The sequence below is a fragment of the Empidonax traillii genome, unplaced genomic scaffold (assembly GCF_003031625.1).
Source record: "Empidonax traillii isolate 1590-97213 ecotype Southwest subspecies unplaced genomic scaffold, ASM303162v1 scaffold322:size1131127, whole genome shotgun sequence".
In the NCBI taxonomy this organism is placed as follows: Eukaryota; Metazoa; Chordata; class Aves; order Passeriformes; family Tyrannidae; genus Empidonax; species Empidonax traillii.
Window position 1 is genome coordinate 818,301 of NW_020955515.1, and position 24,884 is coordinate 843,184.

The 24,884-nt window shown below is 44.3% G+C and overlaps 1 protein-coding gene across 3 annotated transcripts in view; it reads right to left on the reverse strand.

Annotated features, from left to right (window-relative positions):
* Window positions 1–266: 266 nt before the first annotated feature.
* Window positions 267–24,884, reverse strand: part of TAOK1 (TAO kinase 1) — a 64,276-nt gene continuing 39,658 nt past the window's right edge. For 2 of the 3 annotated variants that reach the window (XM_027891492.1, XM_027891493.1), the window contains exons 8-20: window positions 24,669–24,760; window positions 22,114–22,207; window positions 20,636–20,717; window positions 18,496–18,663; window positions 17,459–17,662; window positions 16,148–16,282; window positions 15,336–15,572; window positions 14,442–14,570; window positions 12,652–12,855; window positions 11,913–12,152; window positions 8,224–8,436; window positions 6,972–7,154; window positions 267–3,336 (exon numbers count right to left, since the gene is read on the reverse strand). In XM_027891492.1, the coding sequence (XP_027747293.1) occupies window positions 2,875–3,336; window positions 6,972–7,154; window positions 8,224–8,436; window positions 11,913–12,152; window positions 12,652–12,855; window positions 14,442–14,570; window positions 15,336–15,572; window positions 16,148–16,282; window positions 17,459–17,662; window positions 18,496–18,663; window positions 20,636–20,717; window positions 22,114–22,207; window positions 24,669–24,760 (2,443 nt within the window). In that variant the 3' untranslated portion in view covers window positions 267–2,874. The remainder of the gene's footprint in view (window positions 3,337–6,971; window positions 7,155–8,223; window positions 8,437–11,912; window positions 12,153–12,651; window positions 12,856–14,441; window positions 14,571–15,335; window positions 15,573–16,147; window positions 16,283–17,458; window positions 17,663–18,495; window positions 18,664–20,635; window positions 20,718–22,113; window positions 22,208–24,668; window positions 24,761–24,884) is intronic. The other variant, XM_027891494.1, reaches the window with a different exon arrangement.

The window sequence follows — 24,884 nt, forward strand, 5'->3', positions numbered from 1 at the left end:
GACTGCAACGAGTACAATATGGAGTAATTGGTCTTACTTTTAAAAATAGAGTTTGCAAACTGATTCAGAGAGTGTTTGCATTTCTCTCGTGCACAGTTGTTCATGTATCTCAGAAATAAGCCCAAGATACATCAAAATTCTTAACACCAAGGGCCTCCTCAAATACCTCCAAGGCACAGCCCGACCCTGAGTCCCTCTGGCTACAGCTACATAATGGGGTGCTTTCTCTTGAGATCAGGCTTTTTTTTTGGACAGCTTTTCTTCCCCCACGTACACACAGGGACACACACATTTAGACCAGTTGATCTGAATCAGTTTTTGCAAACTATTTTAATTAAAATCTTAACTTGTTGGAATAGTCCAGGTCTGCACATGATATACATGTAAAAATGGTTACTACACAGTTCTTTTTGAATACAAAAGAGCCAATATGGGATAACCATCATTTGGATTCAGCATTCAGTCATGCTTGACATTACACAAAGAGATGGGTTGAGAGAATTCTGTTAAGTAGCTCAATTTAAGCCAGAGACTTTGACCAAATTCAAACCATAACAGAAGCAAGAATGAACCCACTGAACTTGCAGCTACAGCCTGTCCCTGCTGTTGCTGCTGCTGTTTGGGATAGAGGAGCCGAACTCAAAATGCTATGTTAGCACCATGCTCTGGGCACGCCCTCCACGCTCACACAGTGAACCCCAATACAGTTTTGGCCTTTCATTTTGGTTTTGTCTTTCTTTCTAACACCAGGAAAACACAGATACCTTTCCTAAATCAGTTTTGCTGCATTCCAACAACACTGCAATGCAAAAGAATGACCCCCAAACATCCAATTCCACATAAAAACATAGCAGAGGAAAGGACAGGACAACTCACAGTCACCACTTGCCCTAGGGGGTGACCAGAGGGCACCTCCGTGGAACCCCTGCCTCGTCCCAGGCTTCCATCAACTCTTAGTACTACAGAGCTCTTTACCAAGGGGCTGCTCAAACACATCTTGGTAGAGTTTCCACCTTCAGTTAAGAGTGATATGCTACGCCAAGATGCTAGAAATCCCAGCTGGATTCACCAGACACTGGATTGGGAGTGGATGGTAACTCAGCTAACGAAAGAACGTCGCCCTGTCGAGTACTGAACAGCAGCGAGACACTGGAGCATTTACTATATAAATATGTCACATGGACAAACACATTCGGAGAACCTCGCTTTTGAGCCCTATAAACATATTAAAGGCAAATCCTAGAGTTAGCAGCTAGTGTTTTCTTCAAGATGATTAGTGTGCAAGGAAAAACATTTACAAAGAACCCTGGCTGGTCAGTCCCCAAGACGGAAATCTTTGCCTCAAGTCAAACTTCATCTACCTGCTCTTCCCACAGTCCTGGCTGACCCGGACCGCCCTGGCACTGGCACAAGAGCGTGGGGGCATCTCTGGTTCCCAGCACGAAGGGATGACACGATGCCACTAAGTCATTCAGTTATGAGACTCCCTGACCCCTTATCACTGTATGGATTTCACAACCTCCTTTGCTTCCTTTCAGTAGTACAGCAGCTTTAACGAGCCCTCTGGAAGCAGTGCCTTCTCACATGGCGTGATACGCTGCCAAAATATCACAGCATCTCAAGGGACTGTAAAAGTTGTGAAGTATTGCAGCAATGAAAATAATAAAAAGGAGCCTCACATGCAGCAAGATCTACAGTGGTGATGTGGGTTAGTTGTCAGCTGGGAAAGAGTCATTGGCTCAGCTCCTCCTGGTATGCCGTGGCAACTAAACATTTCAACAGTTGGCTACACGCTACATGTAAACAGGAAATTGCAACAAGCCAAAAAGGTAATAAATTGGTGGATGTAGTGTAGTAATGAAAAACCCGATCAATGGCATTTTGTGACTATGGCATCCTTCAAAATACCTCTGGCATTTGAGACTGATTGGCTGAAAGTCTAAACATTTCTGAATGGAGCAAAAAGGACTACGCTGGGCTCCAAGAATTATTCTGATGCTTAGCTAAAATGAGATGTCACAGTATTAGCTGTACAAGTGCATTACTTACGCTCCTCTGCCCAACCTCATCTGAGCTACCAGCAGCACAGTCAGGGAGTGCCAAAGCAGATTTACAGTTTTAAACATTCCTAGCCTGTTCCCTCCAGACAGGTTTACCTACACAGTTCTCGGGAAGCTGACCAGTGCCTTCTGAGAGAACATCACTTCTTACACGACACGGAGCGGGCACTTGGGTAGAAGGGCCCTGATGAGCCCTGATGTCTCTTGGCCTCTCTTCTCACCCTTCTTCCCCATCTACAACTCTTTGAAAATGCCTCTTGGCAGAGGCAATACCCTAGAAATTTATCCAATTTAATGACAAATAAAAATGGAACAGAAGATCCAGCTGTTCCTCCCCTGGATGTTGGTTTAAAGGCAGCTCGCCTGGTTTTTGCAGGGTGGCAGTTCGAAATTTATGGACATGGGAGGAGGTCTCCATTCTCCCTCAGACTTCCTACATGGATGGCATAATGAGGGCAGTCTGAGGCCCTTCTGTCCTGTCAGTGTGATGACCACCAGCCAACTCTTCTGACTAATTGCATATATTTCTCAGACGCCCTCCCAAGACCCCTCCGAAAAGTAAAAACAAAAAAAAACAAAACAACAACAAAACAAAAAACCAAAAACCACCCCCCCAAACCCTGCAGCCAAATACTATGACATCCCAGTTAGTAAACACAAAACGTAATGCTTTACAAAATGAATACAATATTCCATGTGCACCCAGCTTCCACACGTCAGCACCGCACTGAGGAGGCTGCTGGGCTGGTGTCTGTAGGCAGTTTCTGTTGGCAGACAGCTCCAGTGGAATTGCCACCCTCAGTTATTGTTTAAGTTATGTATAAGACATGTGTGAACCATTGGATATTTGTGAAGTAACACTTGTGCTCCTGCTCATGCCCTGCTCCGTCCGTCCCCCAGAAGCTGTCCGCCTCAGAGCCTGGGGGCTGTTGCGGACCCCTATAGCACTACTTCGAGGTACCCCCTGCATGGGCCCCGAGGGGTGACCCCATGGCTGGGGTCCACCTTGCATTGGATGGCCCCAAGCTTGTGGTGGGCCACCCATGGGATGACCCCAGTGAGGTCCTGCACCCCCAGTAGGATTGTGGGACCAGCCAGAAGCTCCCGGGTAGCTGTGGCTGAACGCCTCGGGGGAGAGATTAGAAAGAACCATATTACTAAAACCTAGCCTCATGCTTTCTGAGTCAAAGGCTTCGATCTCGCGAGCTTGACGCTCCAGCAGGCTTCGTATCCGCTCGGTACGCTCGTTCTGCAACGCCAGCATCTCCTCCTCAATCTAGGAAGGAAAAAAAGAGACAGTCTGTAGCAGCAGGACAGGCACGGCCTCTGGAGGACCTGTAACAGCTACCCAGGGACCTTCTCCCTCTGTTTGTCATTCAGACTGGCTCTATATCAGATGTCCCTGGGCATGCAACCCATTCTGAATACAAAAGGGTTCAGTCCCACAGACCTGCACAGCCCAAAGCACGGTGAACATTAATCAGAGGGTGCTGGTCTCCGTTCCCTGGTGAATACACAAGTTTCAGGGATGTGAATCCAGAGTTTGCACTGATACCAACAGCTTGACATAGATTAATCTTTTAAGATGCAGCAAAGTCTACAGCTTCCATAAAAGCCTACTGGGAAAGCACCTTCAGGTGCAGTCAAACACTTGCCAATGCCCTAATGTGACCTTCACCATTTGTAGCTGAATCTGATGATGATGACTACTGTTTTCTCCAGGATTCAATGCACAAGCCCACGTTCCGCTTCCTCTCTAATGTTCACTGGCCAGATTTTCTTAGCTCATGTATTTATCACCTCCTATCCACCCCTTTCCTAATTTGGTTTCTCATATTTCACTACCCTGGTACTTTCTCCAGAGTGTGTGGCTGAAGGACGTAGGCAGTGCTGTTTGAGTTGTGTGGCAGATTATTAGCTAGATGATATGCAAGCTGGCAACTCCAATTTCTTCCCCATAACACTGTTTCAAATTGGTTTCAAAGTGTACTTTAGTAGGGGCACTGGCATCAGCACTCTAAGTACCAAAAAATGTGGGGCTGTGGCCTCTTGACACCCATCAGACAGGGATGAAAGCCTTTCTTATTAAAAACTTTGAAGTCAGGTGGAAAACCAAAGAACCATTTTCTTCTTGCCAGCACTGAAAAAGCTGCTTTTGGCCTTGGTGAAAAAGACCAAATGGGTAAAAAGCAGCAGCCAAGACTTTTAGCACAGCTCACTGGCATCTCCCTGCTGTCAGCAGCAATGTGGCCAAGAGGTGTTATCTTGGTCTGTGCTGAAGGTACTGGGCAGAGCCTTGTACTTGTAAGCGCTCTCTTGCCTGAGTCAGGGAATATGCAAAGTGATTTCATCTGGAGTTTAGGAAACAATCTGCTCCAGCATGAGTCATCTCCTGAGCCATTTGGGGCTTTCAGAAACTCCTTCTCCACTTGCCTGTTTCTTAGCTCTAGGTGAATGACAGGCTCTGCATGGAGCAGCCTTGTTCACTATTCCTGCTGAAAGCCATGAAGGCAGAAGAGGAAGAAGGTGCCTTCTCTAACATCAGCTCTCTAAAATGCTCCACTTGTTTTTTTCCCACTCCTGCTATCTAAGCCGAATTCACCTTTTCCAACGTCTTCAGCATGTCACTGTTTTCAGGCTCTGTGACAGGATAACACACAGGACTCGGTGCAACTGAACTTCACTGAAAGGCCTGACACTGCGTTAAAATGACACCCCTCAAACGGCCTCGGGATGCAGGACTCTGAAGATGAAGTGTCTGAGGCATGTGGGAAGGAAATGAGTAAATCTGAAGTCTTTTTTAAAGACACTCTTGGGACACGCTCATTACTGGTGCAACACAAACAACAATGCATCAGGGTATGGTTTGTACAGTGCCTCAGCCTCTGGCACTCAGAGGCTGCACATGGATGGGGTTTGGTTACTCCCTCTTTATTCCAGGGCTGGGCACTTATGCTCTGGTGAGTTATGGTGATGGACACCACCAAAAATAAAGAGCAGCCTGCTGAGAAAGAAGCAGAGTCCTATGCACACACTAACTTCTGGAATCTGGTTTATTATTGAACACCAGGGACTGACTTTGCCACAGGCTACACATTTATTTGCGCATATAAATGCAGACACTCATCTTGTGCACATACCTGCCCTTTTCTGGCTGCCAGCTTCAGTCAGCACATGCCAGCAAATACCAGGTGACATCCCTGAGGGACCCACATCAGAATACTCTCAACTCTTAATTCTTACAAAAACAGAACAACACCTCTCCTCCCAAAAAATACCCCTGCAAAAGAAGGATGTGTCTGCCTTTTCACCCACATGTTTTCCCCTGAGTTGCTGCCAAGTGACTGTAACCCCACCAAGGTCTCACTGCTGGTCCATGACTTTGTGATTTGCATGTGCCAGGACTGCATGTACTGCTAAATGAACCTATGGAAGTTGAAGCCCCATCCAATGTTTTTGCTATTTTAAGGCAACACAGGGACACAAACACACAAAAGATCATGCTAGGTCTTCTTTTGATCCTTTTTTCCCTCTCTATGCAGTAGCATTGCCAAGCTTCCTATCACCATTACTGATGACAAATGCTCCACAAGGGGTTTTTAATGCACAGAGACTTCAATCCTGGTCCACAATGAAACACTTCTACAACTTCTATCATTGGCTGATGTGGGTTTCCTTAAGTCACCAGCCCCACTGCAACTTTTAACATAACACTATCTGCAATATATGCTGCTCCCACAGAACAAGCACTGGCTCACTGTGGCACACTTCCTTCCCAGAGCAGCTCATGCCACCAGAGGGCAATGCACCTCCAGCATAAATCCATACTCAAATGCCAGGCTGTGACGGGAGCTGGGACCAAAATAACTAGCAATGGTGTCTGAAGACAGCTATTGCACACGTCAGTGTCACACGGGAACCCTGCTTTCACAAATTCAGCTGTTTTCAGAGAGTCATGTCCACTTGCAGGAGACCAAAGCTCAACATGACTGTGCTGTCTCCTTGGGGATGCTCCCTCAGCTGGCCATGAGGTGGAGCAGTGTTATGTGGGCTACCCCAGTCTCCATCCATTAGCCTCTGGGAGAACTGAAGTGTAAAGAACCTCGAGGCCAGAGAGTAATTGCCCTAATTTAATAATCACTGGTCAACAAACTTGGGAACTGCAGTGTGAATGGTGATGGCTGGCACCCACAGGGCAAATCCAAGGGGAAAGGAAGTGCAGGAGGAGGGGTGATTGTGTATTTCCTTTCACTGACTGGTGCATTTCCCTGCCTTTGGTTTGTCTGGGCCACTTACACTTCCATACACACCACATGTCTGGCACTGCATAGAAAAAAAAACTTCAACAAGGAGCAACTGTCCCCCATGCTTGTGATTCTGGTTTGTTCCCTTTGCTCCTGAGACACAAAATTTCATAGGGAAGCTGCAGCCTGGTCTCCACAGACTGACAAATGGAGCAGATCTGCAGTAAAATATTACCACAAAACACACAGTCTCAAACATATTTTAGCTTTTTTCCCCTCTCCTCAAAGACCTACCACTGATACTCATGCTAATTCCCAAAGCCCCCGCCCCAGCTTTAGGTTGTTACTGTCTGTTCTCTGATGAGCCAGGGAAGCTAATCTGCAGCTCAGAGAGAACAGTTCACTTTCCCTTCTGCCCAGAGAGGCACAGCTCCCTCTGGCACACTTCAGGCAGCTCTATCCCAGCCAGAAGCTGCTCACAAAGGAGGGCTGAGCTGGCAGAAAGTTTAGTCTGTGTGTCACTGAGCTCTCACCCCAGAGAGACAAATACCCAAATGATCTGTGTTACTATATACAGCAAGGTATAAGCAGTTTCTCTCTCACTGATAAGTGCAATTTAAGATCTGAAATACGGAGCACGTTAAGGATGCTCACATGCCCATTTTACCTTCTGCTCAAGGAGGGCCCGACGGAGGGATACCCTCTGTTCAAGATCACGCAGCTCCCGATCATGCTGGGCTTCTGCCTGCATCTTGATTTTACTCTGATATGCGTTCAGCAGCTCCAATTCTTGCTGCAGCTGCATCTTCAAAACCTGGCACTCTGCTTCCTGTGCCTCATCCAAACGCAGCTGGGAAGGACAGACAATAGAGATGTTTCACCATGGGGTAACCACTGCTGACACTCCAGGGGAGGACCGCGGGGAGGGGGAGAATGGGATGGGACATTGTTTTCTTAGCAATACAATTGGTCTCTATTGTACTTCGCTTCGCTGAACAGAGGACCTATAGTGACAAAGACTGGTGACAGTGAGCCCACAGCACTGATGCAAGTGATGCTGATGAGCAGTGGCGCCTCAGGAACCGCGATCCACACTGCAGAGACCAGACTGCTGGAGGTGCAAACATCCTCAGCTCTCCTTTTGCTAGAGGCAAAGAGAAGCTCTCTTGCTCTGTTCAACTGGATTAACCAATTACCTGTACACAGGAGACTTAAGACCACAGTCCTGCCAATGCAGGACTTGGGCAAAAAAATATAATGAAATAAACCTAAAAGCAATATGATACTGAACTTTTAACCTTCCCATCATAAATGAAGCCAGCTACCCTGCCTCACAGCGTCAAATTGGTGTAGAAAGCAACGTGAGCGGGATGCAATATGCAGGAAGTGCAAAGAAAAGTGCACAATCAGTTGCAGCAAGGACTTGAAGCATTGCTCATGTGGTCATTCCTTAAAGAAGGAATCACAGAACTTTCACAACACTTTGCCCTCAGATTTACAGCCAAAACTCTGGACTCCTCCGTGACTCAATGAGCATCTTCCACCAGTGGGACATGTTTTGGTTGGTGACATCAGCAAATCAAAGCTAAATGACTTATGACAGCCAGATGCACACTATTTAATGATGCTCTAACAGGGATGTTTATGTTGCCACATTTCATGCAAAAGCAGTCCTCTGGCCACAGAGATGCATCGCTTTGCATCTCTGCAACAGCAGCTTCAGCTTCAGCCTGCCTGGGGAGGGTGGTGTGTCTTTCCTCTGCGTTTGAACGCTGCTTTTGGAACACAGAGGAAGGACTTGCGCAGGGTATGGCATGTGCAGCAAGGAAGCAGAAAGCCTGCTGTCAGGATACAGAGCCGTTAAAATGCAAACATCCCTCTTTGGCTGAGGAACCCTGGGTCCCTCGGAGGCGACTCACAGCTTGTGTAGAGAGCATTTCATTAATGCTGTGATCATACTGCTCAGCCAGGATAGCCAGCTTCCGGGTCTGCTCCTCCTTGAGCCGTTTGAGGACAGCTTTATGTTCACTCTTTGGCGTGGTCTCCAGCAGATGGTTTCTCAGTGCTTTGTACTGTCTGGTTTGGATCTTGCATGTATCCTGAAACTGCTTCTTTATCTGTAGTTCTTTTGACTGGAAAGATGGAGGGGACACAAAGAAAAAACCAGCATGTTTCAAATGAGCGAAATATCCATTCAAATGGATATTTAGGATTACATTAAGGATATGAGTTCAAGAATCCACAAATGTATATTAACATCTACAGTGCAAGGAGGGAAGCAAAATACACAAGAGGCAATGACTATTGCTGCAGCTGCTTTGACACTGCTACTGTGCGAAACAATTACAATACAGACACTTTTATAACAAAGCTCCAGCCTAAATACAGCTGTCTCTGCACAAAGAGCCTCACATTTGTCACTGGACTGGATCCAGCCCTGGGTGTTGCTTTTCAAGAAAAGTTCTTGAGGGACAGGACTAATATTTATTAGCACCAAAAGCCATACTTACACATGACTGTGCTTGTATGGCACATATATATGAACAGCACTTAATGTTATGAAAAGAAGCAGATCTGGTGCATGGGAAGGGACAGGGAAAAAGAGTGACACTTTTTCCATTGAGGGTTTGACGAATTTAAGATGTATTCTAACCCTAGATATTAAGAGCCTGGTTTTCATAAAGAAACTCAAAAACGGTTGGGAAAGATTAGATGCTTAAAAATGTACACCACAAGAACATTAGTACTGTGCTGGTCTAGCAAACAAAACAATTCCCCAGTCCCACTGGAGGCTTACTGGAGTTTTCCTCCCTTTGCACTTGCTACCACCTCTGTAATGTTTAGAGACGTAACTGTGATTGCCCGCAGGGTTGAGAAACACCAGTCCTGGAAAACGTATCAGGTTCTGATTTTGCTGTATGACTTTGAGGAAATTAATTATTTTTGGGGTTCTCTGTATCTTTCTGCAGGAGGGCTGGCAAGGATGCTTCTAACTAAGCAAAACCCAGAAGTGATGAGCAATGGTGGTTACCTGACAGATGGTCAAGTTCACCATGGTAAGAATAAATAAATAAATAAACCCCAATTACTAAAATCAGACATCAGGGCAGTCGGTATACACTGTGGGCCTTCCCCTTAGCCACCATGGCCAAATCCTGAAGCACTGGAGACAGGAACAGAATACACAAGATTCCTGTCCTTCAAGTAAGTTGGAGGAGCTCTGGGATACGAACCAGTGAGGCAGATCCCTGTGCATGCCTCACATCAGCTCCTCCACTGCTCCTCCTGGCATTAACTCAAAACTCAGCAGGGCAGGTGAAAAGTACAGCATTTGCAGCCACCTCGAAAGGCACCCAGCCCAATTCAGATACCAGCACACTTGCTGCATAAAGAACAATAACACTTGGCTAACCTGATGCAGAAAACACGACAAAGATGGGTTTCATTCAAACCAAAACATGTATCACGGAGAGGAATGCATTGCTTTTGACCTTTCTAAATTTCACAGGAAGTTATTTCCCTCCAGGAAACCTTTAAGGTTATTTCTCCCTGCCCTTAAGGGAAGTGTCAGCAGGTTACACATTCCCATCAGGGACCTGGTCACAGCAAAACACTATCAACCTATTTTGTCCTCATTTTCTGTGAAGTCTTGCTTGGACACCAGACTCTGTTTACAGGTTTCCAATCCAAATGCTTTAACAACAGGAAACAGAAGGGAGGGGTAAGATTTCCAGTCAGACTTCTGACAAGATCATTTTGACCTATTATTGTGAAATACCAGCAAGAGGGTATTTGCATCACAATTAACACACTCAAAATAATAACAGCCGTTTTCACTGAAGGCTGAATTCTAGCTATGGGTCCTTCTGGTGCTGTCACAGAACAGACACTGACCGTTAAAAACCTGCTTCCAGGACAAAGGGCCTCACTAAATAACAAAGGGAAAGTCTGAAACGTGCCCTTGAGGGAGAACGTTGCTGGAGAGGGAAACTGAACAAATGGTCAAATTATCTATTCAATTAAGAATACTTGCCTGCATTAGTCAGAAGCAGGAGAAGGAGTTAACGCTAGAGAACAGCCTCAATAAAGAGGGGATTGTGCTACAAACCCAACGGTTGTCCACAGGCTGCATTATTAGCACTGTGTGTGCGCAAAGGTGCAGGATTGACAGCTCAAGCCTGAAATCCTTCACTAATCACAGAACAGCCATGCAAAGCAAAGTGCAAGCTTTCCATGCTCCCTGCAAAACGCTCCAGCCCTGTCCTCCCTGGAAAAGGGAAGGGGTTGGAGAGTCTGCAGAGGTGAGAGGGCAGCCAAGCCCCTGCAGCCCAGAGAGACCATGGATCCTGCTGTCCCGACTGCAGCCAGGGAACGAGAACGGACATGCTGCCCACTCGTGTTTGCACCGCATCACCTTGGGGAGGCAGAACTCATTCATGCTAATCTCAGAAGGATCAACCTAATACAGCTGCTTCAGTTTTATTCAGCTCAGAGTGCAGCACAGCTTCCCTGTGAAGTCATCAGCTATTTATACACTATATCCTTGGAGATTCTCAACAGCGATCAGATGGTCCCTTGTTCTTACAAGCCAGGTTTTCACTATTTAATATTATTCTAATATTGACAAATCAGGCATAATTTTTCCTCTTCTGAAGTTTTATTTTCAAGTTGGTTATTTTCTCTGTAAAAAAGGTAACTTGCAGGTGGTGAAAACTAAATCAGATGGGAAATATGAAGAGGAAAGACCTAGAACAACAAAGAAACCCCATGCTCAGTATGCCATACACTCGTTTTGTTACTGGCACAGCTGAACACTGGGTGGAGAGAAGAAGTCTGCCTCCTCAAAGGAATGTACCAGGCAGCTTTGTGAAAGGCCTTACACTCCCTTCTCAGACACTTCAGAATAAACCACTGGACTTCTTTGGATGAAGTGAAGGCTTACAATGAAAACACTAAAAGCCTCAATTACAGAGGCCCCATAGTTCTGGTCAGCCACCACAGCTACAAGGGCAGCATGAGAAACCCAGGAGAGACAACACAGCAAAGGTCAGTGCCAGGAGCTTCCTGAGGATACTGCACTTGGCTGGTGTCTCTCTCTTCTCCCCCCACCACTTGCTACTATGTCAGCCTTCAGATAAAAACAGTAACCAGGTGAGTTAGCCAAGCGTGATAATGCAGTTCATTTTGATGCCCACAGCAGCACAAAAGCTTCTGGTTTTTATTTTTAAATGACACTGCTTCATGACAGAAAAATAGATTTTATTCTTGTCTACGGGGGAGAAGAGGATCAGAAAATGGTGTAGGAGGAAGAAAGAGCGGGGGGAAAGGGTACTGTGAAGATTAAATGCATTTGAAATACCCCAAAAAGGGAGGGACATTGCTGAGAAGAGCTTTCCAAATAAAAGGAGGGAATAATGCTGCTGTGGCCTGTCTGCAACACACTGTAGCCCTGATCACCACTGCTGTGGTGCTTGCAGACACCTCTTCAAACCAACGACCTTTCAAGTACCCTGGCCCTGCCCACAGTGCAAACAAGAGCTGACCTGTAAGGGACCACTCTTCCACCACCACCAGCTCGCACCCAGAGTTCCTACATCCCTTTAAGTACCTTCAGGCTCTTGGGTTGCTGCCGGACCTCCATGACGTGCTTACGCCTCAGCTCCCGCTCCCGGCGCTTGTTGTATTCCAGCTGGTTGGTGAGCTCGGTCTGGTGCTGGAGTCGGATCAGCTCACAGCGCATCTTCTGGATGGTACTGAGATGGCGGAACTCCAGCTCCTGCATGGACTCGTGCTGACGCAGCAGCATGGCGTGCTCCAGGTCCTTCTGTGTCTGCCTTTTGTTTAGCTCCTAACAGGAGGACAGAGGGAATTATTAGATTCTTTGTACTTACTTGGATTTCCGTTCACAAAGTGACATTTCACTTTGTTCACAAGGGCATTTCTCTCTTTCCAAGGCATTTGAGGACAGAGCAGAGAGTTTCTTCGTCTTATCAGCAGCAGACAGCAATGCCACCGGTAATTTTTCCTTCCTCATTTCACTTCTTCCTGTTCTAGATGCTCAACAGGATTCACAGTAAGCGTTTTCTGGAAAGGACTCTAACTGTTGTGCCTGATAACTTTTTGGATCTAACAATTCTCCTGCAACAGGGCACCGATCTGAACGTTTGATGCCGCATGATCCCACAGGGATTACCAAATGGCAATGCAAAGCATCAAACCGCTGTTTACCGAAACACTTTGAATGTGGTAACTAACACTTCTGTTTGATTGGAGCCGGACTGCAAGTGCTCCTGTGAGATGCACTTCACACACACGATTCCAGGTCTCATCTCTGCCTGTTCTCTTACCTCCCGAACCAGGTCCTGCTCCAGGTTATGGCGGCCAAGGAGCATCCGTCTCTTGAAGCGGCGACACTCCAGCTCCAAGTACTGCCTCTGACGCCTCAGTAAGTTGGCCTCTTCCTCTGCCTGGAAATGCTGGATGTTCTCCTTCTGCTTGGAGAGCCACTCCTGCTTCTCCTTCTTTGGAGTGCTCTGGTTTTCATTCAGCTCCTGATAATGGCAAGGGAGTCAATTGTGAAATAGTCAACACCACGCTCCTGGGCCATGAACAACTGACAGACCTGACTAATAAACAATGTCTCAAAGCTGTTCTACCCTCTCTTCTCCAAGGCTGGTACCATCCCAGCCTCTCCAAAATGCATTGTATCACATTCTAAGGGTGTTCCAGGAGACAATTCACAGATGAGCAAATTTAAACTACAACTTTTTTTTTTTTTTTGCACTGGTCGTTTTAAATGGCCCAAGTGCTGGTTCGTATCCACAGTTTCCAGACATATATATTAGCTCAAAAACATCAAAATGATGGTTTGGCACTGAAAACATTTGGAGGTCCAGCCATACTGCCTGACAGACATTTTTACAGGCTCCCAAAGGACTTAGGGGAGGAGGAAAGCGTTGACATCCTGTTGTTCAAACACAACTCCAGCCACATGAAGCAGATCTGAAAATTTGTGTCTTGCTTGATCAGAACTCATATCCATTTTACAATAACTCACTGAGGCAGAGACACTGAGATGCCATAACTTACAAAAACAATATAATGAAGTTCACAGGTGAAACTTAAGAGTCTCCACATTTGTACTACATTCGATAAACAGCTTAAAGTATCTCTGGCAAAAGACTCTGCTTGCTTGAATTGCATACTAGAGATACCCATGCAGTAATTACGACTTGTTGTGATACATTTCAACTGAAGTATGAGACAGAACTCCTCTGTATTTCTCCAGTGTTTCTTGGTGCTCTGTGATCTACTGCCCACTTAGAAAAAGATTCTATGTTATTACAAAGAGCCCACGCTACTACAGTTTTTGTTAGATCTTTCTTGGCTCCGCTGCTCTTTAGCCTTTTTTTTTCTCCTGGGAAATGTCTATGTTTGGGAATATTCCCCTTTGGAGCAAGTTCCAAAGTTGCGTCACACAAGTTGATGGTTGAGCACTAAATGGCTCTTTCAAAAAAATTATTTATAGTGCTTACGGTCTAAGTCCACAAAAAGAATCAGGAAGTTTGATTCTAAAGTTTCTCTTCGTTTCACAGAGATCTTGATTTTCACTACAATGCAGTGATTATTAAATAATTACACAACTTTCTGCATTAAAATTAAATAGTGTTTTCCAGGTATTTTCCCTAAAAAAAATGCAGGTCGTGTTTAGTGCTCTGTTCTCTTGATCCTGTACAGAAATATCATTAAGTCATAAGAAACTCCACTAACTGCTGCAGTGCATGACCCCTATCTGTAGCAACAAGGTATGACCTTTCATAGACTACCTCCTTTTATTCCTTAAGATTGCCAAATTTGCATGTTTCTGGTTAAAAAGCAACATTAAACAATGAAGAGGTAAGCACTTTCACAAGATAAACACGTAAGTGCCAATAAATAAATAAACTCCCTTACTCTAAGGTCAAAGATATGAAACAAATACAGTATGAACAGGACTCTGCTCCTGAAATGCAGAACTTGCTGGAATCCTCTGAAAGATCTCTGGTGCACAGTGTCACCTTTATTTCTGGATGTTCACCACTCTCACACTGTATCACACACTGCACTGTATTCACATTTCTCATTACAGATGAGTTACCTCTTTGAGTTGCTCTTTACGGAGTTTATATTCTCTCTTCTGTGACTCCAGGAAACTGTTCAATTCTTTTTTCTGCTGGGCCTGAATATGCTGTTGAAACTTCTTTTCTTCATTGGCCATCACTTTAGCCTACAACAAATCCAGAAGCAAATCAGTCTGAGTCCCAGTGGATTACAGCTTGCGTTCCATTTCAGCACCAAGACCCAGAGCTCATGGTACAGTCAGCACGATGCTCATCATGACTCTGGGTAAGTGCAAATCCAAGGAGCTTGCCCTCACTCTCTCCTCATTCCCCGTCCCATCAAAGCACCCAGCAGAGTCCTTTCCCAGTGCCTCATTCCCTCAGCCCTACTGTTCAGCTAGTCTTGCCTAACAAAGTCAACACCTTATGATAAACTATATCCTCAGCCCTCCACTGAGAGACCCGAGATGAACAAAGAATCAATACTCACTGCTGTAGGCAGCACCACTTCATTATCAATTATTTAAAAGCATAAAATTCCCATATCCATACACAACTAGACAGCGAACATTTAAGTGTAGCTGGCACATTTCTCTGCAGGCTAAATCTCCCTCCACAACACTCGATGGCAGTCAGTTATTGACAGCACATCCATGGCAAGAGAGGGGAAAACCCTCACAGTGTTTTTTCTGGGGTCGGTATTCTAACATTCAGTGTAACACACTGTGGTGAAGGACATACCTGTCCTCTAGTTGCATCACCCCTTAGTGTAAGGAGGTGATGCATTAGCCTTTTTCTAATTAGCAATTTGCTCAGCTCCTGAAAACAAGACATGTAAGAGACCACGCTCACTGCCATCACTGGTGAGGGGAAGCGAACAATTCAACGTAACTGACAAACACGGGCTGCTCTGATAAACCGTAACCTCCTACCTCTTTCTCCATGGCTGCTTGGTGCTTTTTAATTAGCTTTTCCATTTCTGCAGCGAAATTGTTACGCTGTGTTTCAAGATCTTTGTCCAACCTGAGGCGATGCTCGTCCATCTCTGCCTTCAGTTTATTCTCCAATGCCATCAGTTGCTTCTGGTGCTGCCGCCTCATACGTTTATAGCCAGACATCTGCTCTCGGAGCTCAGAGTCTTGTTCATGTTCCTGCATTTGCCTTGTCACCTAGGAAGATAACCACATCGGGCCAAAGGAAGTTAATGCTGCCTAATCTGCTTTTCAGTAGTCTTCAAATCACAAAAGAAAACGATTCAGTAAAGAAATATGATTTTGTTGTAAAGAAAAGCACACATCCTAATGGCAGCAGAGCAGATTAAAAACTCAATTCTGCTGTAGAAGATAAGCTCACACGGGCTCCAGCACAAAAACAGTACAATTGTTATAAAGCTGGTACTAAATAATGGCCTTTTAGCCTAATGCAATGAGGGTGGGTATATAGACACACACAAATATTCATAATATGCACATGAAAATAAAAGCCAGCTTATTATTATAAATAGTTTCCCACATTGTACTGGGCACATTGGGTTTGGAACTATTTAATATACACAAATTACATGGGCCCAGGTGTCTCATTTATGCCTTATTAGCTGACACTAAACTATTTCAGTGATAGGATCTCAGTCAACGAGGATAGCTCACATTCTGATGAAATTCTGCAAGCCCTAAGTAGCTGCACAGAGCTGTGGTTCAAAGCATCCCTCCCTACACAACTCCACCAAAATAAACCCTCCACGTACCAGCGACGCTGTGCGTATGGTAGCAAAGTGCTCTCGGTTGCGATAATGAGACTTGTGGCGAGATACTTGGGGAGGAGACTGGGGTTCTGATGCCCTCGTTCGAGGATCCGACTCCTCTCTGTAGTTTTCTTCCTCCTTATCAGCAAATATGAACGTGAGGGGATAAAGAGAATCCGTGTTACTAAAGATTTTTTTTTCCCCGAAGATGTTTAAAAGGAAGAAAAAACACTGTACGGTCATCAGCCCTGAAAGATCCTCCTGCCAATAAGAAGGGTGAAGGAATATACTGCGACAAGAGCTCTGATCTTGGATCTTCGCTCTTGGAAATTTCATTGTGAATTTTTATTACTAAGAGAAAAATTACTAATTAGAGCTGAAAATGAGAAAAATAAATAGAAAACTGAGAGACGAGTTAAACAGTTTACTTCAACAAAACATGAAAAGTATAAAGATTTTATCACGTCTGAAAGACAAAAGCAACATCTTTGTAACTCTGAAAGACAGAGGATTTTCATTACACCCACTGCAGAAACACCTCAAAGCAAATTTTAGAATTTGTCACGGTGTATTCCACATTCTTATTTTGAGTTTGTCATTCATCACAGCCCGATTACTAGCTAGATATGATACACTAATTAACTCCCCGAGGAAATACCTGTGTCTTTGTTGCATATCTGGGCAAAGAACAAGACATTCTAACCACACCTATCATTAGGCAGGGAAACGGTGGTGCTTTGAGTTAACGAGTGGTAACCCCTCCATGGTGAGGGCATCACGGCTCTGAGGGACTCTCGCCCAGCTCACCCTTCACCGGGCAGAGGGAAAGCAGGGAAGTGGTTTCCACTCCATTTCTTTTTCCATGCACCTTTATTCATTAACCAAACATTCAAACCAAGTGCTGAGAAGCTGCATGCTGCAGAACAGATTTCAGCTACTATTGTGGGTCTTGAATTTAAGAATTCGCTAACAAGCAGGTGGGAAGGGGGAACTCTCACATCCTGTTGTCCAACAAAACAGTGCTCTGCAAACCAAGGGGATCCACTAAACAAGCCTATTTACAACCTCCCAATAAAGCAAACTGCTTTCAAAACAATTCAATTTGTAAAACAATTTTAGTGAATTAACAAAAATAAACGACTTTCAGAGCAACCTTCCCAAGCTTCCAGTGCACATTCATATATTTGGGGCACAATAACAGAACCTGCAGATAATGACTCGGGATTGGAAGGAGTTGACTTTTCATCATCGTGCCAACCAAATCCTCTCCCATTTTACACCTTCGAAGTTCAGCAGTAAAAATGCAGAGCTTACCGGCTTTAAATGAATGACAGAGCTATTTGACATCACGGTGTGGTCCCCCTCCATCATATCCAGCTCGCTCTTATCATCCGAGGCATCTGGAAGACTGTTAACACTACTGCTTTGGCTACTGGCACTGATAGACATACTAGGAATGGACTGATTACTTCCGACACTGTTCACCGTTCCCGTCCTGCCGACACCATGATCTTGTTCCTGGGAGAAAGGAATTATTATGAAAATTCAGACCCATCCCAGTTGTATCTGTGGACATTACCAAATGGAACATTCATTCCATTTCTTTCTAAAGGCATCCACCTGCCACATCATGGCAGTTTCCACCCTCCAGGCACTGCCATCAAACGTTTGTCTTGTGGGCTGTTGGGGAGAGAAGGAATCAGCCTTGTCAAGATTAACTGGTTGATGTCGGATCCTTTTCAACAGCGAGCCTGTTAACAAGCTGAACTCTATCATGTATCAGCTACAGTATGTCACCAGAAACTGTTCTGACACCAGCAGCACCTGAGTGCTCAGCTGGGACCCTGCACCTCGCAGGTTTCTTTATGGACTGCAGAACTGCAGTGGTGGTTGCAGCATTCAAACCCAAAAAAGATAAATTTATTTCCTTGATGACTTTTTTTTTTTTTTAATAAATCAAGCACAAATCTCTATGTCTTAGAGCAGCATTCTCAGATAAAACTGTAAGATTTTCAAGGCCTTGTAGATATGGCTAAATAGAGGTTAACTGCAATTGGTTAGGAGTCCTCATGAAGCCTCATAAACAGGCAAAGAAAGCGAGGATTTACAGAACTGGAAGCTGACTGTTCAAGCATGAACACATGGCACAGCTTCTTGCCAGCACTAGGCATCTATCCTGTTTGTCCTTGTTTGTGCCTTGAGGTAGCTTTATTCCAAGCACAAAGGGGAGACAGCATCACAGCCAGGTGTGTAAACAGCCTCCCTTTGTTTTAGCAGTATCTGAGTTGTGGTTATTTACATGACAGCCTCATTTTCTCTGCTTCAGTGACAAAACCCAACATTTCTCTCACCTCCTCCTCCTCCTGTGTTTCCACTGCAGGGCCATTGTGGGCCTCCTGGAAGAGGAGCTTCTTCATTTTACGATACTGCAGGTTGTCCAGTTCTCTCACTGCATCCTTTGTTCTCTGAATCAGGTCTATTAACACTGTTTCGGGCCGCTCTCGAAGAACAAACATGTGCTGTAGAACACACAAGCAGGTGAGTGACCTCTCATCCCTCCACCACGCAGGTTTTGAGGATACAGTGATGAGCTGTAGTTGGGTTTATTAGCCCTCTTCCCTGCACAGGAGAAGAACACCTTCCCAGCTTACGCTGGCACTGTTTTTGAGACTTCGTGATCAAGATAGATTTCAGAATAATTGCTTTCTGATGGCAGACTTCCACCAAAAAAATAAAGATGTAAAAAATCCAGAAATGGTATTTCACACACCATGAAAACGTGCTCAGTATAAACCTAGACTTCAGTGACGTTATCTGCTTGTGGTTTAGCGAGGGAAGAGCAAGAAACACCATATAAAAGCTTAAGGTGTGAGGCTGGTTAGTATCTTAAACCAAATGTTAATTAACTCATGAGCTAACTCTCACTATAAAACCCTTTTCCTTGTTTAGAAAAGCCTGAGAATCAAATATTCATCATACAACTCTGAGTCATAAAATAGGCTGTGAACCTTAGAGCCCAGTCTTAGAACAGCTCACCATGTTCTGCTCTTCCTTTCTTTCTTTCTTTTTTGGTTTTTTTTTTTTGGGGGGGGAGGGGGGAGATAATCACTACATTCCTCTGCAAAGGTGGCTACATTTTGCCAATAGGTAAAACAAGTCGTGTCTATGTATGTCAGAAGCAGCTTCTGCAGTCTCCAGATGCAATGTGCTGTGCAAGCATGAGTCATTATTAACACCACCGCTCCTTTCATTTTGTTCCTTTGGAGAACTGCACTGCTGTTTCCAACATGTCACATTCCCTACCTGTCCCTGTGAGGTGGCACTGCAGTTGTTTCAGGCTAGAGATGTGGAAGGAATACATTCCCAAACGTTTCATTGCCATCAACGTTCCCTTTAATTGCAGCACACTGCTCAAAATAAAACCAATCTGCAGAATTCTGAAACGGCAGGACTACACACCCACATCGAAACCTTTCCTGGGTAATTGCATTTACTTTTTGAATAGATGGTTTTCAAAGAGGCACAAGTGCTCTGAGCCATTTTTAGGTAGAACCATGCAAAAAGGTGCTGATAAAACCTTCATAAATAGCATCTATTTCCCTGCAATGCAAAAAAATCTGGAAACGCTGTTTAGCAGAAAAAGGGCCAGGATAAAAAGAAACCCAAAATGTCATGAGCACTGTAAAGAGAATGACAAGTTAGCAAAATTCTGAATGCCACCTGATGCCACAAAGGAAATCCACCAAAGTCACCCAATAAAGCAGCTCTAACACCCAATTTCTATGCGAGTTCTGTTCACTCAGGAACACGTCAACTTTTTGCAACCATCTACCCCACTGGCTTTGTCTCCGGACTAGAATGAGGAAAGCCAAGCACCTGCAGCATTCAGGAGCACAAGCAAAAAAAAAATACCTAAGAAATAAAGCAAGAGAAAACCTGCTAATGCCTCTTCATACCAAGGAAAAACATGGTGAGGAAAAACTGCTTTCCTCTGCCCCCTTTCCCCCAGGGATACCATTAGAACAGCAGATTTCAGATCTCTGCAAAGCACACAGGTGATGGGAGAGGCTACAGAGCCTTGGGGTGTACATAGAAGAGAATAAAGCAGGAAGTAACAAAAGGTATCTGTTAGCTAATGCATGGCAGCTCTGTTGGGATTAATTATAATCACTGCAATGACACAGCGAGTTCAAGAAACAAACTCTCAACAAGTTGATGGCCATCCACTGTCACTTGATGGAGCGACCTTTCATGGTGAGAACTCCAAGGCTGACTTGGAGAGTCACCTGGGGAACACAGGGACACTGCAGAGAGGCAGTAAAGCCAGGACTGCCAGCTCAGTACCACCCACAGCACTCCCAGCTCAAAGGTGTTCGGGCAGAGAGAGCATCATTAAACCATAACCTTGTACAGCAGGTGAGAAAGAACACCATCACAGGGCACAGCCCCTTTTAATACCACATGGAAAGCAAAAAGGACAAGCAAGCCAACCTTCAGAAGCTCCTCTGATGTAGGCCTGTCTTGAGGAATTTTCTGGAGGCAAGAATCTACGAAGTTTCGAAAATAATCAGACCTGTGTCAAGGAGAGGGAAAAAAACCCATCTGAGTTAATGACCCAGTTTAATTCATTAAGCAATCAAGATATACTCATATCTGGGTGCTCTTAGCAGAAAAAGTGGGGAGAAACCACACAGACCTAGTAGTTCATCCTACAGCCTCTGACATCTCTAGTCAAGCCAAAGCCCACCACTGTGAGTAGGCAGATTCCTTTAACTTACACACAGAATGTTTTGGCTTAAGAATGCAAAAATATGGCCCAATTCAAGAGGAAGGAGAGCTCCATATAAAAGCAGACACCCAAAGAGTTCAGTCTGAGCATCAACTCTGTCAAGTTCTACACTGCACAAATTCTCAAGCTCTATTCTGAGCCCCTGTCCCATTCCACCTCTGCACAGGTGTTTTATCCAAAATCAGTATTGAAGTATGATTCCTGAAATGCCTTTGGCATTGCCTCTGACACAACTTTACACTATTGTGCAATCTCTCACCAGTAAGAATTAAAGTCAGGATTTGTTAAGTAACTTCTCTCATTCTGTACAAGCTACAAGTCTGTATTTCACCCCTTCTTTCTTTGAACACAGGTCTTCAGAAGGTCAGGATTATACCCCAAAAACAGCAGTACAACACTTGTACAGGTTGTATTTCTTTCCACCCTCACCACTCCCCCCCATCCCATCATGTAATTGGGCGGGTTTGCTACTGCAAATTTTCAGTAAATTAAATTACTGCATTTTTTTGGTCAGAAAAATGCATAAAGAAAGCTGAATGTTTAGTCAATCATCAGGGCATGAAATTGCTTAACCAGAGAATCTCAAAAGTAGAAAAATATTTCTAAAAACAAGGGACAATGTATTATGTTGGAGGCCTAGTACTATGGCTCAGTAAACCACAGTTAGGAAGTTTTCAACTTCTGAAATTAGTTTACTGCGTTTGCTGTTTCAAAAGACAGTTGTTGAGGCTGGAAGGCACAAAATATTACTACTGTGCTTTATTCTTCTGAAGTTTATGCAACAGACACTTGCCACACACAAGCTGTGTCTTCATCTTGCAAAGCAACACTTCAACAAAACAAGATTTAGGAATTGACAGTGTGGTTTGTGATTAAAAAAACACTAAAAACCACAGTTCTGGCAGACTTGGGAGCTTCAGAAGTTTACTGACCCACGAACAGAATTTTTTACAGGATCTTATGTTCTTCCAGCAGCGTGTCCTGTTTCTACCACACTGCAGAGTCTCAAACATATATTTAGTAATTGCTCAACTTTGTATATAAAATGTATAGTGAATCTAATGAGAACCTTCCAGCTCACATCCTCCCAACAGGAATCCAGCCATTTCAAGAACTCAGCATGACAAAGCACTCCATTTACAGCAATTCCCTACAACATTCCTCCCTCAGCAATACTCACCATTCATTAGACTGTAGTGTAGGGGATTCATTCTGCGCTATGTGATATAAGGCACTCATTGCGTTCATGTTAAACAAAGGAGGCTTCCTTTCCGCTGCACACAAGAGAAAAGAAGTTTTATACAGGGAGATAGTCCCATGGTTTTTGCCCAGTTTTTTTTTTTTTTTTAGTTAAACAGAAAACCACATCAGCAAAATCCCTACTGCCTGAACGTGGAACCCCAAACCAACCCTACACCCTGCAATCAGACAGATATGTTGGCATAAGTCCTGTGCCATTGCAGAAGATGAAAGCCCTTTGAAGATCAAATGCCTTGTCCTCTCAAGCTTTTAAATTACGTGGTTTATCATAGTTGAGTTCTCTGACTCATTGTAATGTACTAAAATAAGAATAAGTTAACAGTAAGCTCTATACTCTGTGTTTAGCCACTAAGCATTCCTGGTTTCATACACTCCCCCCCTTCTTTTTTTTTAATCTACAGTTGCTAAAAAGCTAAGAAATATTTATTTCTAGCAGGACAGCAGTGATGAAGAAAAGGCTGGTTACAAGAACCATCAAATCACACTTAACTGACTAAGCACATGGGCAGGAAGTCAGCAACAGGCCAACTCTTTATACTATTTTGAGAGTTGCATTCTCTTTGGCTCTTCTCTCTTTCAAGCTTGTGTTACTCTTATAGACTGACACAGCATGAAAGCTTAATGAGGAAGGAGATGATCTCACTGTAACAACAAAATTGAAGCTTCACCAGAATGTTTATGGGGTAAACTTATAAAGCTCAGTCTCGCCATAAACATTCCAGAGAAGCTGGTCAGGCCATGGGATGTCTTTAACGCCAGTCAAAATGCAAAAGAAAACTTTCCTTCCTCAAAAAACCACCAAAACAAACAAACAAACTAGGAAAAAAATAACGCTAGTTTTCTTATTCTGCTCCTCAGTTTTGAGTTGAATAGTAGCACTGAGGTACGAATTAGAGATCATGGTTCCCTTATGGTTATGGCAGGATGGACTGAGCTCTCAAATTCCTCAGAATGAGAAAATTGAGGAGTTAAGACTTTCCTCAAATGTAGCACTTTACCTTCTCTAATCTGTTAGATAACTAGCTGCTGCTACCAACAGTCAGACTGCTTATTCATGAAACTATTTTAACTGACAGTTCTCCGTAGCTTTTTTCTCTTAACTCACCTGAATGAATAGAAATCTTCAGGAAACCCTGAAACTGAGCCCTCAATGAGGCCATTTCTAAGACTTCAGTGACAATCTGAAAAGACTCCTAGACATCCCATTTTTCTGCTGCCTTCCCAGGCTTACTCAAACCAACACAACCGAGCCAGCCACACCGACCCAGCCTACAACACTCTGCTGTCCTGACCTAGTCTCACCTCCCACCACGCCAGCAGCCCGAGACGAAGCCAAACGCTTCATCCCGCAAGAACGCGGCGTGCAGGAGGCTCCCGGGGGTGTGGTGGCCATGAGCTCACTGCATTCCTGGAGCCCTGCAGCCAGCCAAGACTCCTTACTCCACTCGGAGCAGGGTTCTGTCATGACAGTCACACCCCTTCAACTTGCTTTATATTGGCAACCAAAAAAAAAAAAAAAGCCCACAAAAAACACACAACAAGTCTGCTCTGAAGAAAGACTCTATTTCACGTCCTGGAAGAAAATGAAGTTGACAGTTTGGAATGCCAGACAGCATTTTTAGCTAAACTGTGCAGTTCACATGGATTAGTGTGTTCCTGAGAGCTCTCACTGCCCGGCTGGGCTGCTCCTCCAGCTGAGGTCAGGTTGGAGTCTGAGCAATCAGATCTGACAAGGATGGGAGGACAGCCCCAGGTGCACTGGAGTAGTGTGCCTGGTGTTGTGCTTTGGTGAGGGCATTTGTGCTCCAAGAAAACATTATGTGTTAAATTGAAACAGAATGCCACACTAACAGTGTCCTTTTAAACTGACTTTCTGCTTTAAAGGCTCTGTTCTAATGGTAATGCCATCCTTTCTTTAGGCTTTGACTTACAAGTTCCCACTCCAAAAACTGGATTATTCCCTGTCTTTTTGTCTAAAGAAAAGAAAATAAATCTATTCACAAGTGACAACATAACACTGTATATAGCTTTGAAAGTGTCCGCTTACCTAAAACTTAATTACTGCAGGACTTGTTAATGCATCTTAAATTTTCACACAAACAATATCAACTTATAGCATTAAATATATTTCCACAGTGGTAGTCTGAATGGTTCATTTCTAAAGCTGTTCAGCAGTTTTTCAGTTCAGGAATTAACTGCCTCTCCCACAGAATGTGAACACCCTTAGTGATATCACTTGGCTACTGTCTTTGTCTATATAACTCTTTTTCTTCAGGTAATGAAAACACCAGTTCAATAAACATTCAACTGGAGACTTGTCTTGAATTTTAGAGAGCACATTTAGCTCTTTTCTCCAAAACTCAAGTCCCAGAAAAACCAGGACAATGAAGGAAGCACAGTTCTTCTGCACTGTGATTCAGCTGAATTAGTTCCAGGTATTAAATATTTTACAATTTGTCAAAGGAAATAACTTACCTAACTCAATACAGGTAATTCCAAGAGACCAAACATCTACTTTGCCATCATACTGCCCTTCATCCATGGCTAAAATCACTTCTGGGGCCATCCTAAAATAGACAATTGGTTCTCATAAATGGGCAATGGAACACCTTACCTTCGCCAGTGTGAAATAGGCTACTTCACTGATTTCAGTTACCATAAACAAACCACTCCCCAAGCCATCAGGCATGA